The following is an 18,561-nucleotide window of genomic DNA, read 5'->3' as shown; positions in this document are numbered from 1 at the left end:
AATTAAAAATTTATGAATTTTTTTCCTAAATCAACTTTTTTTCTTTCTTTCTACCTTCTACGTATCTTTCATCTCATCACCATTTCACCCAAAAACTACACACAAAATTCAAAACAAACAATAATTTTTTCTCTTTCCTTCCTTTCTTCGCTTATATCAAACGCTTTGAATTGTTGTATTGTTGTTGTTGCTGTTACATTTCTATGTTACTGCATTCACCGCACAACAGGTTGATGATTTTTTTATGTTAAAAATTTGAATTTTTGGTGAAATCCTATAAAAACGGTTGCATCAAGTGATAACAAACCATTCCGAGGTTTTACATCCGTCGAATCGGATATTTTTAAGAGAGTGAAAGAAAAAAAAATAGAAATTAGTGTTAGAAATTAGAGAGAAATCAGAAAAAATGAAATTATTCCTTTGTGTAAGTTGATATATCTAAAATATATGAAAAAAGTGAAAATATATGTGCAAAAAAAAATTAATACAAAATAATAAATTGAAAAAGCACGAAATAATTAATGATCAAGAACTGTGATAAATAATTACATGCTACAAAAAAAGGATAAAAAGTAATAATAATAAATATGAATTTCTTACAGTCATTAACCATTGCACTGTTGTGCGTAACGGTGTGTAATGGCTCGCCAATTTTGGAAAAATTATTCAACAAAAAGAAGGGCGGCGGCGGAGACCAAGGCCCCAAAGTAGTTATTGTCGGACAACCCCTTACCTTGGCAAAATTACCGCCAGCAAAAGTGAAGGTTGGCGATCCAATGGCTGGAAAACCAATTCGTACTGTTCAAATTCAAGAAAAGATTCCCATGATCCGTAAAGTTACGATTACGCAAGAAGTGCCTGTGCAAAAGACCATTCTTGTCAAGAAACTCGTGACAGTCAATGAGCCACGTACTGTCGTCAAGGATTACGTTACCTACGGTAAATATTTAGGAAAAAGTGAAAGAATTATGCAATTCCATGTTACGTATGACATTATGTAACAAAATACTTGCATAACGCCCGATCAAATATTCAATTTTAACTTTCTATCGACAGTTAATGGAAAATCTACTCAACCACGTGTCATTGAGGGAACTCTTGCCGAAGGACATGCCGTTGGCGGATCTCAATCCCATGGAGCTGGAAATGCTGGACAACCAATCGTCGTTAACCTTGCACAAGCTCAAGCTCAGGCTCAAGCCCAATCTGGAGCTGGAGGTCATGGCGGAAATGGCGGACCAATTGTTGTTAATCTTTCGGAAGTTGCTGCCAAAGCTCAAGCTCAATCTCAAGGCGGATCAGGAGGCGGCGCTGGACAACCAATTGTCATTCCTTTGGGAGGCGCAGGAGCTGGATCTGGAGCAAGTGCAAGTGCTGGAGCATCGTCTGGAGGCGCACAAGTTACCGGAGGACAAAATGGAGAACCTTACGTCATTAGATTGCCCGGAGGTAAGTTAATTTTACTTATGTATTTTGCTTGTTGTTTTCTCGAAGATTCACACTCTTTTGGAATAAAACTTTCAAAAAAAAATTATGAAAATTTGCTATAAGAAACAAAACTTGGTATTACAGGCCAACAAATGATGTTCCATTATAACGGTTCGTATTTGTTCGAAAATGTTCGACAATATTGAACTCTAAACTTTGTTAAGAGCTTTATGTTGTAGAGAAAGCTAATTTTTCTTTGTTAAAAAATGTTTTTTTATGTATTTTTAGGAGGATCTGGCGCTTCAGCAGGAGCTTCAGCTGGCGGAGCAGGCGGTCGTAAAACAATCATTATCCCAATCCCCAAAAAGGAACCTGAATTGCCTCCTCTAGTTATCCCAATTCCATATTCATCGGGATCGAAAACTCCTCAATATCAACCAATCTACATTCCATACAAAGGAAAACAAGACGAATCTCCAATCGTTGTTCCTCTTCCAGCTCCAACACCCAAACGTAAGTACCAATTCAATTAATTATTTAATAATACTTTATCACATTCAATAACACACAAACTTAACTTTGGAAAAATTTAGCTGGTCCGCCTCCAGTTTATCCAGTTAATGTTGGTCCTCCACAAAAAGACGAACCTCCATTGGTTATTCCATTGCCTCCATCTGGCGGCCCTCAACAACCAACTCCTGTTTATCCCGTTTCTGTTGAAGGTTAATATTTAGTTTGATTTTCGTCTCTTTGCTTAGTTTGCTTCATATTGCAACAGTAACTTTCGAGTTACTTATAAACCTAATGCTTTTGCTGCTACTAACATTTAACAAATTTTGAATGGGAGTTTTAACATTTTTACTAACTTTACAGCTAAGAAACCCGATCCTACGCCATTAGTTATTCCTTTACCACCTTCTGGAGGTCCTCCTCAACCACCATCTGTTTACCCAGTTACTGTCAAAGGTATTTAGAGAATTTTGTTGAAATAGTTCACTGCTGCTTTATTTTGCTTTTTGACTTGCTTACCATAGAATCTGAATGCTTAGTGCTTTATTTGTTTCTCGCTTATTTAGAAAACATTTATTGTTTGTAAATGCTTGCTTACATTTGTATCCTAAAATATGCTTACCGTGCTTAGTTATATGCATTGTCTGTTATATGCTTACTGCTGCTGCATTGTATTGCCCGTTATATGCTTACTGCTGCTGATTGTTGCTTTGGTTCATTTTGAGTTCTTTAAAAGATCAAAAACTAAAAAAAACTTACTTTCAACAGACCCGAACGCAAATCAAGCGCCACTCGTTGTACCATTGCCCGCTCCAAAACCACAATCTCCTTCAGTTTATCCAGTAACTGTTAAAGATCCAAATGCGAACCAATCGCCTCTTATTGTTCCATTGCCATCACAAAAAGCTCAAGGCCCATCAGTTTATCCAGTTACTGTTAGAGATCCAAATGCTAACCAATCGCCTCTTGTTGTACCATTGCCTTCACAACAAGCTCAAGGCCCATCCGTTTATCCAGTTACTGTCAAAGATCCAAATGCCAACCAATCACCTCTTGTTGTTCCTTTGCCAGCTCAACAAGCTCAAGGACCTTCCGTATATCCCGTGACAATTCGAGGTCTTTATTTAAATTAATAACTTTTTGCTTTGCTTCTTTTTCAAAATTTGATGCTTTGTATATCATTGCAACTTTTGGTTCAAATTCGGCTTTATATTGGCGATAATTTTTAAAGATTCACCTTTTAAAACGATTTGATGTTTTAGGTCAAAACCAAAATCAATCGCCTCTTATTGTGCCATTGCCTGCACAACAAGCTCAAGGCCCATCAGTTTACCCAGTCACAATTAGAGATCAAAACCAAAATCAATCTCCTCTTATTGTGCCTTTACCATCACAACAAGCTCAAGGCCCATCAGTTTATCCTGTCACAGTTAGAGACCAAAATCAAAATCAATCGCCTCTAATTGTGCCATTGCCATCTCAACAAGCTCAAGGACCTTCCGTATATCCCGTTACAATCCAAGGTCTATATACAACTCCATAAATTTTTGCTTTGCTTATCTGAAAGTTCAGTGCTTTGTATATGTATATTTGCAACTTGTAGTTCAATTTTGGCTTTGTATTGGCGATTACTTTTTACAATTCAAAATTTTTAAAACGATTTGATGTTTTAGGTCAAAATCAAAACCAATCGCCTCTTATTGTGCCTTTACCATCACAACAAGCACAAGGCCCATCAGTTTACCCTGTCACAATTAGAGATCAAAACCAAAATCAATCGCCTCTAATTGTGCCATTGCCATCGCAACAAGCTCAAAGCCCTTCGGTCTATCCAGTCACTGTGAGAGATCAAAATCAAAATCAATCTCCTCTTATTGTGACATTGCCTGGTCAAAGACCACAAGCCCCTCAAGTTTATCCTGTTACAGTTAGAGATCAAAACCAAAACCAATCGCCATTGATTGTACCAATTCAATCTAATCAAGGACCACAAACTCCACAAGTTTATCCAGTTTCGATAAATCAAGGTTCATATTCTTATTCTTAAAACTTGCTTTCTATATTTGCAAAGAAATTACTTGCTTAACCTCAAAATTTAAAACACAAAATTTACTATTTTGGTTTGTATTATTCGCTTAGTGTCAAAATTTGCACAAAAATTCATATTATAGTTTGTAAAATTATTGCTTATTGAAAAAATTTGCAAACAAAATTCACAAATTCGGAATTCGCTTTATATCAAAATTTGCGATCAAAATTTATCGTACAAAAATATTTGGTTTGAAAACACATCGTTTTGGCTGCTACACTGTATTGTATATGCTTCAATGACAAAATTTACAATCAAAATTCAATTTATCAAAATTCAAAATATTTGGAAAATGTATTCTGGATGCCATATAAAAATGTGCTACCTGCTTTCACACTTTAATTAGCACAGTTGAAAAATAAAATATTTTGGAATTTTAGGACAACGTGAACAAGGACCTTTAGTTGTTCCTCTTCCATCTAATCAAGGACAACAATCCCCAAGCGTTTATCCAGTTACGATTAGAGATCAAAACCAAAACCAATCGCCGCTCATTGTTCCTCTTCCACAAAGAGGCGGACAACAATCTCCAAGTGTTTATCCCGTAACAATTCAAGATCAAAACCAAAATCAATCGCCGCTTGTTGTTCCTTTGCCATCTCGAGGAGGACAACAGTCTCCAAGCGTTTATCCAGTATCGATTAGAGATCAAAACCAAAATCAATCGCCGCTTGTTGTTCCTTTGCCCTCTCGAGGAGGACAACAGTCTCCAAGCGTTTATCCAGTATCGATTAGAGATCAGAACCAAAATCAATCTCCATTAATTGTTCCGCTCCCACAAAGAGGAGGTCAACAATCTCCAAATGTTTATCCAGTGACGATTCAAGATCAAAACCAAAACCAATCGCCGCTTGTTGTTCCTTTGCCTTCTCGAGGAGGACAACAATCTCCAAGCGTTTATCCAGTATCGATTAGAGATCAAAACCAAAATCAATCTCCATTAGTTGTTCCTCTTCCACAAAGAGGCGGACAACAATCAGCAAGCGTTTACCCAGTAACAATTCAAGATCAAAACCGAAACCAATCGCCATTAGTTGTTCCTCTTCCACAAAGAGGCGGACAACAATCAGCAAGCGTTTATCCAGTGACAATTCAAGATCAAAACCAAAATCAATCCCCATTAGTTGTTCCCCTTCCATCTCGAGGAGGTCAACAATCTGCGAGCGTATATCCAGTATCAATTAAGGATCAAAACCAAAACCAATCTCCATTGATCGTTCCTTTGCCATCTCGCGGAGGTCAACAATCTGCAAGCGTATATCCAGTTTCAATTCAAGATCAAAACAGAAACCAATCGCCATTAGTTGTTCCTCTTCCACAAAGAGGCGGTCAACAATCTGCAAGCGTATATCCAGTTTCAATTCAAGATCAAAACAGAAACCAATCGCCATTAGTTGTTCCTCTTCCACAAAGAGGCGGTCAACAATCTGCTAGCGTATATCCAGTTTCAATTCAAGATCAAAACCAAAACCAATCGCCGCTTGTTGTTCCTCTTCCACAAAGAGGCGGTCAACAATCAGCAAGCGTTTATCCAGTATCAGTACAAGGTCAGAATCAAAACCAATCTCCATTAATTGTTCCTTTGCCATCACGCGGAGGTCAACAATCTCCAAGCGTTTATCCCGTATCAGTACAAGGTCAAAATCAAAACCAATCGCCATTAGTTGTCCCACTTCCGTCAAGTGGTAGACAGCAAAAAACCGAAGTTTATCCCGTTAACGTTCAAAATCAAGGTTAATATAAAGCTTTAAAACGCACGCTTATCTCTGCTTCCACGATATATTTATACGTACGCTTCCCTTTTTTTGTCTACTCGATCAAAATTCAAGCTATCGATGCTTACCATCCTGCAAATGCTTGAATTTTATGAATTCTTATTAAACGCACGATTACCAAATTATAGGACAAAATCAACAACAGGGACCATTAATTGTTCCATTACCTTCTTCAAATCAAGGACAACAAAGACCAAACGTTTATCCAGTTCAAGTAGATCCTCGTAACAACCAAAACCAATCGCCATTGATTGTTCCTCTTCCTTCTAACGGAGGTCAACAATCGCCAAGCGTTTATCCCGTATCCGTTCAAGGTCAGAATCAAAACCAATCGCCATTAATTGTCCCACTTCCTTCAAGTGGTAAACAACAAAAAACTGAAGTTTATCCCGTATCAGTGAACCAAGGGCAAAACCAAAATCAATCTCCTTTAATTGTTCCTCTGCCATCTAGCGGAGGCCAACAAAAGCCTAATGTATATCCTGTTAGCGTTCAAAATCAAGGTTAATATGATTTGCAATACGCTTCAAAAGCGCAAAATAGTATGAAATGCTAAATATTGCTTTTTGTGTAACCCTGATGTACACAAAATATACCCGCGCCTTAGTCAATAGCTTCGAATATGCTTGCCATCCTACTTTTTTGCACTCGATATTAAAACGTTTACTGCACAAATTTTAGGCGACAATGGCAATAAAGGACCCCTTATTGTTCCCTTACCTAATTCACAAGGGCAACAAAAAACAAACGTCTACCCGGTATCAGTTCAAGGTCAGAATCAAAACCAATCTCCGTTAATTGTTCCCCTTCCCTCGTCAGGAGGGCAAGCACAATCGCAAGTCTTCCCTGTGTCAGTTAATGAAGGTTCAAACAAGAATCAAGGTCCCCTAATTGTTCCATTGCCAAGCAAACAAGGCTCCGGCAATCAAGTTTATCCCGTTAACGTTCAAGGTTTTTACAATCTTTACCGAATAAGCAAAGCTTACGAAAGATTTTATCGCAAATTTGCCTAATTCTGCGATTATGATGATTTGCTCGCGCTTCGTTCCGTGCTTTCGTGCCTCTTGTTTTTAGACAGATATTTATAGCATATTCAATAACCGCTAAATTGTTTCACAGATTATAACCAACACTCTCGAGCACCATTATTCATTCCTCTTCCACAACAAGGAGGACATGCACAATCTCAAGTTTATCCCGTTTCACTGAATCAGGGTCATAACCATCAGGGAGGTCCAATTGTGATTCCCTTCAGCTCGCACGAGCATCAAAGACCCAATGTCTATCCAGTGAACTTCCAAGGTTGCTATAACAAATTGTTGTGCTTTCATGTCTCCTTCAAGTGGATTCACGCTTTCTTTCGTTGACTCGAAAACTCGTCAGCCTTCATTTATGCTTACCTTCCTTGCTTGTTTTACCCTTTTTTTTTAAATGAAGATTTATTTTGATTCGCAGGTCAAAACCAACAAAACACACCGTTAATTGTTCCTCTTCCCAGCTCAGGATCGGGTCGTGATCAAAACCTGATTGTTCCTATTGGTTCAAGCCAACACAAAGGTGGTTTTTAACTTCCTTTACCTCTTCTACCTTCTCTACTTTCCTCTATCTAGTCTAGTCTAGCGCTTAAAGCGTAAGTTTCTTTCCTTCCTTATTTTGCTTATGGTTTGATCGAACATTATCACAGACCCTTGACAACAACGCAACTGACATTTATTTAAGTTTTTGGTGGCTGTGACGTTCAAGCTGGACCCTGATAAACAAGATAAGGACTGCTGCTTAGTTTTGTTTTACGCTCTCATGCTTAAGCTTTGACTTTCCGTTATGAACTAACAAACATGAGATTTTAAGTTGAAAATTTCTGACAAAACGTAATTTTACAGAAAAAAGTCCTCTCGTTGTACCAATCCCCTCGAGTAACAAAGGATCCTCTCATGTTGTCTTCCCAGTGTCGACTGGCAAACAACATCAACACAAAGACACACCATTAGTCGTTCCAATTCCGAGCTCACAAAGTCAAGGTACTTGCTAAGACAAATTTTAGCTTGCTTCGTTGATTGCTGCGAAAAAAATGCTTAGTTGCTTCGCCACATGAAAATGTTCAAAAAAGTCATTAATTTTCTTTTGAAACAGGCTCTACTACCGTTAAAGTAATTCCCGTTGGTTCATCGTCCCACAAAGGTAGATTTTGATTCGTTTTTTACGCTTGAAACGCTTTGTTGTGAATTCCGCTTCGTTGTTAGTTTGGCGCGCTTCTGAAATGGCAACAATTACTGATTTTGTTCCATTTTACAGAAAAGACTCCGTTAGTTGTTCCCTTGCCGTCGGATAAACCGACAAAAACTGTAGTTTTTCCCGTTTCCACGGAGAAAAAAAGCTCCGATGAGACTCCGTTAGTTGTTCCGCTTCCAGCGAAAATTCATGCGTCAAAAAATTCGCATGTTCTTCCCATTGACTTGACGAAAGATAAAGGTATCTTTCATACTAATTCGCTTCGTTTTTGGGATTTTATCGAAATTTCAGCTTTTTTGAAATATTTTTCAGGATCTTTTCAATAATTTCTTTTAAAATTTCTTACAGGAGGTCACCAACAACAAACCCCATTGGTTGTCCCAATCACTACAGGATCTTCGTCTTCATCCTCCTCTTCAAGCCAAAACTCAGGATTCAATGTTAACATTATCCCCGCCCTTTTGACAGCTACCAACCAACAAAGTACTCGTTTGCAACCCGTTTCCGGCGGATCATCCTCTTACAGCAGCGGATCTTCGTCATCTTACAGCGGAAGCTCTTCAGGAAGCGACAACAACTTGATCCCATTGGTTATCTCAGCAACTTTGAACCAACATTCCCACAAATTTGGCAGCTCTGGATCTTCTTCGTCTTCTCATGGCAGCAGCAGCAGCAACTTCAACTCTCACACACAAGCCATCCTCCCAGTTGTCTTGTCACAAACTCAAGGAAATTCCCACGGAAGTCACTCTAGCAGTGGTTCAAGCTCAGGATCAAGCAACAGCGTCATTCCCGTCGTTGTTTCTGCATTGAATCAACAACAAGGAAGCAGCGGTAGCTCTCACGGAAGCTTCTCAAGCTCCAGCTCTGGATCAAGCAATAGTGTTGTTCCCGTTGTCGTTTCCGCTTTGAGCCAACAACAAGGAGGAAGCAGCCATGGAAGCTCGTCGTCATACAGCAAGAGTCAAGTTGACAACGCTTTTGAATTCTCGCGCCCCCAAAAGTCACGTGAACTCACCTCGTTCACCGTCAAATCACAGCAAAGCCAAAGTAGTTATCATCCACAAAGTCCCACAGGTGGTCCATACGCCTAAAAAGCGGGCATTGCTTTGATATTTTTTTGATTCGTTGTTTATTTTAAGTTTTAAGCTCCCACTCTCTCGTACAACTAATTTTAGCTCTTATTATTATTTAACGCCCCATATCTTTAATTTAACTCCTTTGTCATCATCGTAGTATTAGCGATCCCTAATGTAGGTGTAGACATGTGAAACTGTTTTATAGTTTTCATTCTTAAAAAAAATACTTTAGACTTTAAACCTTTAACTGACTAGTTTTAGTTCGAAATCTTGTGTAACTCGTAGCAACTTTCGACGGATGTTATGAATATATGAGAAAAGAAAAATAAAGAAAAAAAATCATTTAAAATGTATCAAATTAGCATTTTTTATTAATACACCAAAAAAAACTATAAAAACGAAAGAAATGGAAAGTGCTGAATGGGCGATGATGAGCAACTTTTACTTTCGTCAAAAAAAAATCATCATCAGCATAAAAATTAATAATCTCAAACAGAAAATAGTGAAATTTACGGAAGAAATTTACATTTTTTGATCAAAAACAACTTTTGTTTACCACCATCCTGAACCACGTGACCATCCGCTGTAGTAATGAGGATAAGCGTGATAGTTATAATAAGTTGGCGTATGAAGAGTTCGGTAGACCACACGAGGCGCAGTATGTAAAGTATAGGAATGTCCAAGACCGTGCGATAAGGAATGAGAATATCCGTGTCCGAGAGCGTATCCGCCATTCCATCCATTCCAGCCGTTCCATCCGTGATAATGGGACTCAGCAGTGTCTTGTATTTCTTTGGTGTCGTCGTTTTCTACTTTTTTAGCTTCTTCAGCTGGGGCGCAGGTGACTGCAGCAATGGCAAGGAGTAATAAGAAGAATTTCTGGAAAAGGAAAAAAAATATTTTTAAATAAAAAATATTAATTAGGTAATTATTTAAATTTATTTTATGTTTAAAAATAATTTCTTTATAAAAAATGTTTTTATTTTTAATTAATTAATTAATTCAAAAAATTTGAGAAATTTTTTTACTTTCTTATTTTTTTATAAAAAAAAAAAATTTATTTTTTATTCAATTTTTTTATACCTATTTTAATTAATTTATTTTTTTAAATATTTCTTTAACAAAATATGTTTAAATTTTCATTGAAAATTTGTTTTCTTTCAAATAAAAAAAAATTTCATATTATATTTATTTAATTTATTTTTTTTTCTTAATAATGCTTTAATTTTTTTTTATTTTAAAATAATTAATTACATACTTCAAAAAAATTGAGAAACAATTTAACTTTCTAGATTTTTTTATAAAAAAAAATAATTTCTTATTTTTCATTCGTTTTTTATTAAAGGTTTATTCTATTTATAAGTTTTTAATTAAAAAAATATTTTTTTTTAATTTTTCAAAATTTTTCAATTTAATTATTTTATAAATAAAAATATTCTTGAATCAAATTAATTAATTAAATCAAAAAGTTTGAGAAATTTTTTACTTTCTTATTTAAAATTAATTACCTACTCATATTTTTTTTCATTGAAAAATTATTTTCTTTTTTAAAAATATATTATTTATTGATTAATTATTTTATTTGATTTTTTTTTTAATTTATTAAATTTATTTTTTTTTTATTATTTCTATAAAACATATTTTTAAATAAATTGAATTAATTCAAGAAATTAATTTTCTTGTGTTTTTTTATAAAAAAAAATAATTTCTTATTTTTTCATTGAAAATTTATTTATTTTTTTTTAATTAAAAAAAAAATTAAAATTAACTTTTCAATTTTGACAAAACAATTCACTTTTTTATGAAAAAAAAAATTTTTTTCTTACCATTTTTAATAAAAAAATTATTTTAAGTTTTTCCCTTGTAAATACGAGAACAGTTAAAATAATAATACTGCTTTTCATAAAAATTGCACCGTCTTTTATATTACAAGCTCCGGATAGAATCTTGTTCAATCATAGATTCATAGACAGAAGCAACTTTGTAATTTTTTTTAGTTTAACGACAACTCTTGATTTCATTCGTCGACGATGCGTAATTTTATCTAAAATTTATTATGAAGACATCATTTTCATTCATACTGTTACATGTTGCACCTGATCTCATTGCCCCGAAGACGAAACTAGATTAGACAAGATGCAATTCTAGCTGCCGATGATTTTTTTGTTGTTGTTGTTTTTGTTATACAACTTCATATCAAATGGCAACAAAATTCAGTTTTTTTATGTTAATGGAGTGAATTAAAAAAAAATATTTATGATGATGCGACGACGACGACAACTTGAAACAATATCCAACAAGTCTGTGGAAGCAAAAAATAAAAGTGAATGAGCATTGCTTAGCAGGTGACGAGAAAAATGCATTTCATAACACGCTGAATCAGTTCATGGTTGATAGATAAATAAAAAAGTGGCAATAACAGATATTGATTAATAAAAAAAAAATCGTAATTGAAGATTATTTATAAACGGACGTGAAAATTTTTGTTGTGACAAGGTGAGTAATTTTTAATTGATTTGAAGATATTTTTCTCAGGCTAATTTTCAAACTGGGACAAAATAAGAATTTGAGGCAAAATTTTATTTTTTTTTTCAATTTTTCACCAATTTCAAACCAAAAATTAAATAAACAAATAAATCTACAGATAATTTTAAAAATTAGGAAAAAATAATAATTTGAGGTAAAATTTTTTATTTTTCAATTTTTAAGCCAATTTTAAGCTTAGAGTTGAACAAAAATCGTTTCAAAGATGATTTCTATTGAATTTTTTTCTTTTAGTATAAAATGTATTTTTTGTCAAATTTTTAAAAAAATAATTTCTGCCCCAAATAGAGATAAAAATTATTTTATTCTAGGTATTTGCATTTAATTTCATGTGATAGCTCAAAATTCAAATTTTTTACAAGATTTTCAAAAAAAAATAGATCTTAGAAAAATTTATGAGAAATTTTGAGAGTCGATTAATTAAAAGAATTGTATTTCAAAAAAATCATTTTTGCCCCATATTGGAGAAAATCATTTTTTTTGTTCATTTTTTTGCATGATGCCAAAAAATTTAAATTTTAGAAAAAAAAATTCTGCCCCATATTGGGATAAAAATTATTTATTTAAATTTAGTTGCATGCAATAGCCTAAAATTAAAATTTTTGACAATATTTTTAAAAAATTTTAGATTTTAGAACAATTTATTAGAAAAAGAAAAATAAGTTTCAAAATTTTTATTTTTGCCCCATATTAAAAGAACATTATTTATTTGAATTTTTTCGCTAAATATTTTTTTACTCGATGCCCAAAAATTCAAATTTTTGACAAGTTTTGTGAAATAATTTTAGAAAAATTAATTAGAAATTTTGAGAAGCGATTAATTAAAAGAAATAAATTTTCAAAAAAAAAATCATTTTTGCCCCATATTGAGAGATTTTTTTTTTTTGTAAATTAATTTTTCACCCGTAACCCATAAATTTTTGACAAAATTTTAAAAACATTACAATTTTAAGAAAAAATGAGGAGAAACTTTGGGAGACAATCAATGAAAAGAAATAATTTTTCAAAGTTTATTGGTGATTTATTTGCTATTCTTGTTATTTTTAAATCATAATTTTTATATATTAAGAGTTTTTTTTTTCAAATTTGGTTAATATTGAACATTTTTTTTGTGCTTTACTATTAATTGTCTAAATTTACATATTTTTTTATCAATTTTGTCTTTTTTTCTATACAAATTGCTGTCTAGTGAAATTAAAAACATGAATAAATGATAAAATAAAGCGCATAAATATTTAACAAGATACAATTTTTCACTATATTTGGCTAAAAATAGTGTGTGAAGTTACAAGTTATTTTATTTTTTATCACAAAAGAGCGCAAAATGTTTGTTCTCAATATATTAGCTGCGTGTTTTAATTGGAAATTGTTGCTTATTCATTAAATACTATCAAGGTATCTTACATGAAATGTATTTTTTTTTGTGTTTAGGTGTCTGTTTTATAATAAAATTATTTTTTTTTTAACGAAAGACTTTTTTTTTGTAGGTATTGACTTAACTCTCATGATCGTCATCATCATGGATGAGGGACTCATTTTGCTCGGCATCCATTTCGGTGATGCGGATGACGTGCGTTTTCCGGCAAATCCACAACTTGCGATAAACTATCTTGAAAAATCGCAGCAGCGGATCGCTGTCGTCATTTTTCACGAGAAACGCTACAAATACGAGGGATAAAAACATTGGAATCGAACCAAAGTAAAATAATGGTGGGTACTGTTTGTTATGCAACACCAAGTCGAACAGCATGGCAAGCGGAATTTGCAGGGCGATTGCCAGTGTGCCAATTAGCGTCGATGTCAGGAGGCAACCCCACAGCCAAAGCGCTTCGGAAAGCACCGTGCCAACGAGTCCGTTGAGAAAAAGCACGGCAAATTGCTTGTGATTCGGCCATTCGAAGACTTCGATGCGCGAAAAATTAAGTACGAAAAATAGAGGCCACATCAAGAAAATGCCACAAATGCCAACGAAGCCGAAAAAGAGCGGTAAGTCGATTTTCTCCTCGGTGTCGTTTTTGCGTTTTACCAGCACGAGGTAGGCGGAGTAGAAGAATGCACTCAGCACTGCCAAGACAATTCCTTTGGACATTTTTGCGTCGCTTATTTCCGATAATGAAACCATTACCTGTTTGGAAAAAAATAAAAAAAATATTAAGAAATTTTCTTGAAAAAAAATATTAAAAATTTTAATCAAAATTGAAGATCGAGAGTAAATAAGATAAATTGCACATAAGATTTTTTTTGGAAAATTAAGTAAAAATTGGTTAAAAATTACAAAATTTCCTAAAAATACGAGAATTTTAAGATAAATTGATAAAATTTCGGAAAACATTTGATTTTTTGCAATATGCAAAGTATGTGAATAATTCGCAAATTACAATGCAAATGGCTCAAGAGCTAAAATTTTTTAAAATTTCTCAAAAAATAATATTTTTAAATTTTTTAAAGCTTTGTTAACGCATAAAAAGTCAATTAAAAATAAAAATTTCAAGAAAATTTAAAAATTTAAGACCTTAAAAATTAAAATATGAGCGATTTAAATTAATTATTGACAAAAAATTAATAAAAATTAGCTCTTAACATTTAAAAAAATAATTTTTTGGCACAAAAATTATTTTAACAGGCTATTTTTTTACTCTTTTGAGCTTGAAAATCAAAAAAAGTTCAAAAATAAAGTTTTTTGAACTTTTCAAGAAATGTAGATGAGCAATTAAAACTATTGAGCCTCATTTGAAGTCAAAAATTTTCTTAAAAAACGAACAAAATTGATTCAAGAGCAATTTATCAAAAAATAATGAAAAATGTTATTAATTTTTCTCATTTAACAAAAAGTCAAAAATTTTCAGATCTTCAAATTCAAAATTTTTCATAAAAAATTCAAAATTTTTAAAATTTTGTAATTTTAGGTCGAAAAATAATGAAAAATGTTCAAAAAAACTCACCGCTCCTCCGCAACTCATCAAAACAGCAACAAATTTCGACAGCGTAAACTTATCGCCCGACATCGACGGAAACATCGACGACAGAATCAACGTAAAAAAGCTCGAAGTCGTACTCAGCAACGTTACGAGCGACGTATCTGCCGGATCCAACGCCAATTGAAACATATAATTCGCTATAAACCACAAAATACAAAACATCAGCGCCGTTCTCGCGGTCTTGTGATGCGTTTTCTGCCTCCTAAACCGAATACTTGCCGAATACGACAGCCGCGACATCAGCGCGTCACTCGCTTCATGCGGACTCATTTCCCGCACCTCCGCCAACTTGTTAAATCGCACGCTCCGCACCGACGAATCATCACTTTCGGTGCCGCTGACTTGCTCGCTCGGCGTTTTGATGGGCACAAACGTCGAATCGCTCAAACTGCTCGGCGAATGAACCATTCCGTTGCTGCCGACAGGCTCGTCGTCGTCATTTTGCTCGACCAGCGTGTAAGAACCGCTTTTGGCGCAGGAATTTCGCCATGGCGCCAACACTCCGAGACCCACGAGATACAACGTGAACATGGATGTCTTGAAATATGTACAAAAGAAGGGTTTGTCATATTGCTCATTTTCGTACAGGAATTTTGTGAGTTCGCTCGACGAAACCCAAATGATGTCGACGAGCAGCAGCAGCACGACGCCGAGTATCAGCCTTTGTGTTTTGTTCGTCAACATTTTGCTGGCATGTATTACATTATTTATGACGGTTGTGCCCATAGACGACGACGGGATATTGCTTCGATGTTAGAAAAAACTTCCATTTGCCAGATCTGCGACGAAATTCGGGGACGATCGCATTTTTTTCCTCCTTTCTCCTTAAATTAATTAATTTTCCTCACGATGCGCTGCAAAAAAAAAACGAAAAAAAAATTAAAAATCAGTCACGTACACCGAAAAACGACGTTCAAATACAAATTGACGACGACATTTCGCGAAATTTATTCATCTTTAACGCAAACAATGACACAAAAAATTTAATTAACACAATTGCTAGATAAGAAAATTTTTCGCAACTTGACTTTTCCATGTATGAAGGTGTGTGGGTGGCATTGCACACTGAAAAAATTTCAATTCGTGCCGCAAGTAGTTCCAATTTTCAATTAATTAATTATGAATAAATCATCAATTTTTGAGGCATTTCGTGTCGATACAACGAAACAATGTAACCATTATCAGTGGCAGGCACACACGGAGGTATAAATAAATCAAACAAATCGCGTCGTCGTTCTTGTGTTTCTTCTGTGAAGTGGTTGCATACTACACACACATCGAAAAATTTTCCTTACATATGGAAAAAAATTGTCTTCTTTTGTTGTTTTTAGGGGTTTTAAGGGATTTTCACACACCTTTGAAATGATTTTTGTATGGAAAAGTACGGAAAATGGCTCTTTTTATGTAATTCCGGCGAAATAGTGATTTTTGGAGGTTTAATTCTTGAAATTCGGGTGATAAGTTCGGTTGTTGCACAAAACAAGTAAAATTTTAAGAATTTTTGACGTAAGGCTGGTACAACGATCTAAAATGTTTTCGGTTTCTTTGATCTGTTTCAAGTTTCTTGTACAAGTCGGGTTACTTAACTGTAAAAAATTGATGTCTCGCGAAAAAAAAAATATCCGCGAGACACCATGAAAAATTTTAAAATTTTGTAAATTTTTTTTATGTTTTTTGTAAGTTTTTTGATTAAAAATGATTAGTAGACAGATGAATTAGGGTGTTCCAAGACCGTTTTCTGTTTCGCGTTTCCTCCCCCATCATTTTTATCAAAAATCACCATGGGGGATATAGAAATTTTATATAGATTTCAGCTGTTTTTTGTTTAACAACTATAAGACTTTTTCAAAAATAATTTACATTTTTAATCATTTTAAATAAATTGTCAAAGCCATTTTCAAATCTTGCTCCAAATGGATTTAAATTTGTCAGAGGGCTCTAATTTATCATTTTTAATCATTTTCCAACTCAAAACTGCCAAAAAATTGAAACTAAAAAAAAAAAATTTCTTTGACATAGTTTTGTTTTAAAAACTAAATCAAGAGCAAAAAAAATGTGTCAAAAACTGTGTCAAAGCCATTTTTGTCAAATCTTGCTCCAAATGGATAAAAATTTGTCAGAGGGCTCTAATTTATCATTTTTAATCATTTTATAACTCAAAACTGCCAAAAAATTGAAACTGAAAAAAAATTTTTCTTTGACATAGTTTTGTTTTGAAAACTAAATCAAGAGAAAAACTATGTCAAAAACTGTGTCAAAGCAATTTTTGTCAAATCTTGCTCCAAATGGATAAAAATTTGTCAGAGGGCTCTAATTTATCATTTTTAATCATTTTATAACTCAAAACTGCCAAAAAATTGAAACTGAAAAAAAAATTTTTCTTTGACATAGTTTTGTTTTGAAAACTAAATCAAGAGAAAAACTATGTCAAAAACTATGTCAAAAACTGTGTCAATTTTTGTCAAATCTTGCTCCAAATGGATAAAAATTTGTCAGAGGGCTCTAATTTATCATTTTTAAACATTTTATAACTCAAAACTGCCAAAAAATTGAAACTGAAAAAATTTTTTTCTTTGACATAGTTTTGTTTTGAAAACTAAATCAAGAGCAAAAAAACTATGTCAAAAACTATGTCAAAAACTGTGTCAAAGAAATTTTTGTCAAATCTTGCTCCAAATGGATAGAAATTTGTCAGAGGGCTCTAATTTATCATTTTTAATCATTTTATAACTCAAAACTGCCAAAAAATTGAAACTGAAAAAAAATTTTTTCTTTGACATAGTTTTGTTTTGAAAACTAAATCAAGAAAAAAACTATGTCAAAAACTGTGTCAAAGCCATTTTTGACAAATCTTGCTCCAAATGGATAAAAATTTGTCAGAGGGCTCTAATTTATCATTTTTAATCATTTTATAACTCAAAACTGCCAAAAAATTGAAACTGAAAAAAATTTTTTTCTTTGACATAGTTTTGTTTTGAAAACTAAATCAAGAAAAAAACTATGTCAAAAACTGTGTCAAAAACTGTGTCAAAGCCATTTTTGTCAAATCTTGCTCCAAATGGATAAAAATTTGTCAGAGGGCTCTAATTTATCATTTTTAATCATTTTATAACTCAAAACTGCCAAAAAATTGAAACTGAAAAAAAAAAAAAAAATTTTTCTTTGACATAGTTTTGTTTTGAAAACTCCAAATGGTTAAAAATTTGTCAGAGGGCTCTAATTTATCATTTTTAATCATTTTATAAATCAAGAGAAAAACTATGTCAAAAACTGTGTCAAAAACTGTGTCAAAGAAATTTTTGTCAAATCTTGCTCCAAATGGATAAAAATTTGTCAGAGGGCTCTAATTTATCATTTTTAATCATTTTATAACTCAAAACTGCCAAAAAATTGAAACTGAAAAAATTTTTTTTCTTTGACATAGTTTTGTTTTGAAAACTAAATCAAGAGAAAAACTATGTCAAAAACTGTGTCAAAAACTGTGTCAAAAACTGTGTCAAATAACTCAAAACTGCCAAAAAATTGAAACTGAAAAAAAAAATTTCTTTGACATTTTTGTCAAATCTTGCTCCAAAATGGATAAAAATTTGTCAGAGGGCTCTAATTTATCATTTTTAATCATTTTATAACTCAAAACTGCAAAAAAATTGAAACTGAAAAAATTTTTTTTCTTTGACATAGTTTTGTTTTGAAAACTAAATCAAGAGCAAAACTAAATCAAAAACTGTGTCAAAGCCATTTTGAAAACTTTTTTAGATTAGATTATTTTTTTAGAAAAATTACTCAAAATTGAACAATTTTATTACTTTTCCATACTATAAATAGTACTAAAAACAAAAATCTATATGAAATTTCTATATCCCCATCCCCAATGGATTTTTTTCAAACATATAATGCGAAACAGAAAACGGTTTTGGAACACCCTAATA

General features: G+C 33.1%; 2 protein-coding genes across 3 annotated transcripts; one reads left to right on the top strand and one right to left on the bottom strand.

Annotated features, from left to right (window-relative positions):
• Positions 1–587: 587 nt before the first annotated feature.
• On the top strand, positions 588–9,125 carry LOC134828953 (mucin-2-like). Its single transcript, XM_063841943.1, has 17 exons — positions 588–939; positions 1,057–1,449; positions 1,717–1,941; positions 2,022–2,150; positions 2,302–2,394; positions 2,707–3,054; positions 3,201–3,461; positions 3,612–3,965; positions 4,408–5,760; positions 5,931–6,305; positions 6,484–6,753; positions 6,922–7,104; positions 7,258–7,359; positions 7,683–7,820; positions 7,933–7,980; positions 8,095–8,271; positions 8,380–9,125. Exons 1-17 carry the CDS (start codon positions 588–590, stop codon positions 9,123–9,125), a joined length of 5,547 nt encoding a protein of 1,848 aa, XP_063698013.1.
• A 3,574-nt stretch (positions 9,126–12,699) lies between these two features.
• LOC134829593 (solute carrier family 35 member F5) lies at positions 12,700–16,129 on the bottom strand. 2 transcript variants are annotated; one of them, XM_063842754.1, is made up of 3 exons: positions 15,988–16,129; positions 14,597–15,486; positions 12,700–13,779 (listed from the first exon to the last, which is right to left on the bottom strand). In XM_063842754.1, exons 2-3 carry the CDS (start codon positions 15,356–15,358, stop codon positions 13,150–13,152), a joined length of 1,392 nt encoding a protein of 463 aa, XP_063698824.1. In that variant the 5' UTR covers positions 15,359–15,486; positions 15,988–16,129; the 3' UTR covers positions 12,700–13,149. The 2 variants fall into 2 exon arrangements, with proteins under 2 accessions (XP_063698824.1, XP_063698825.1); XM_063842755.1 differs by having other exon boundaries at positions 15,928–16,116.
• Positions 16,130–18,561: the final 2,432 nt, after the last annotated feature.

This window comes from Culicoides brevitarsis, chromosome 2, assembly GCF_036172545.1.
Source record: "Culicoides brevitarsis isolate CSIRO-B50_1 chromosome 2, AGI_CSIRO_Cbre_v1, whole genome shotgun sequence".
Lineage (NCBI taxonomy): Eukaryota > Metazoa > Arthropoda > Insecta > Diptera > Ceratopogonidae > Culicoides > Culicoides brevitarsis.
Note: the sequence above shows the minus strand (reverse complement) of the source record. Positions and strands in the feature narration are given on the sequence as shown.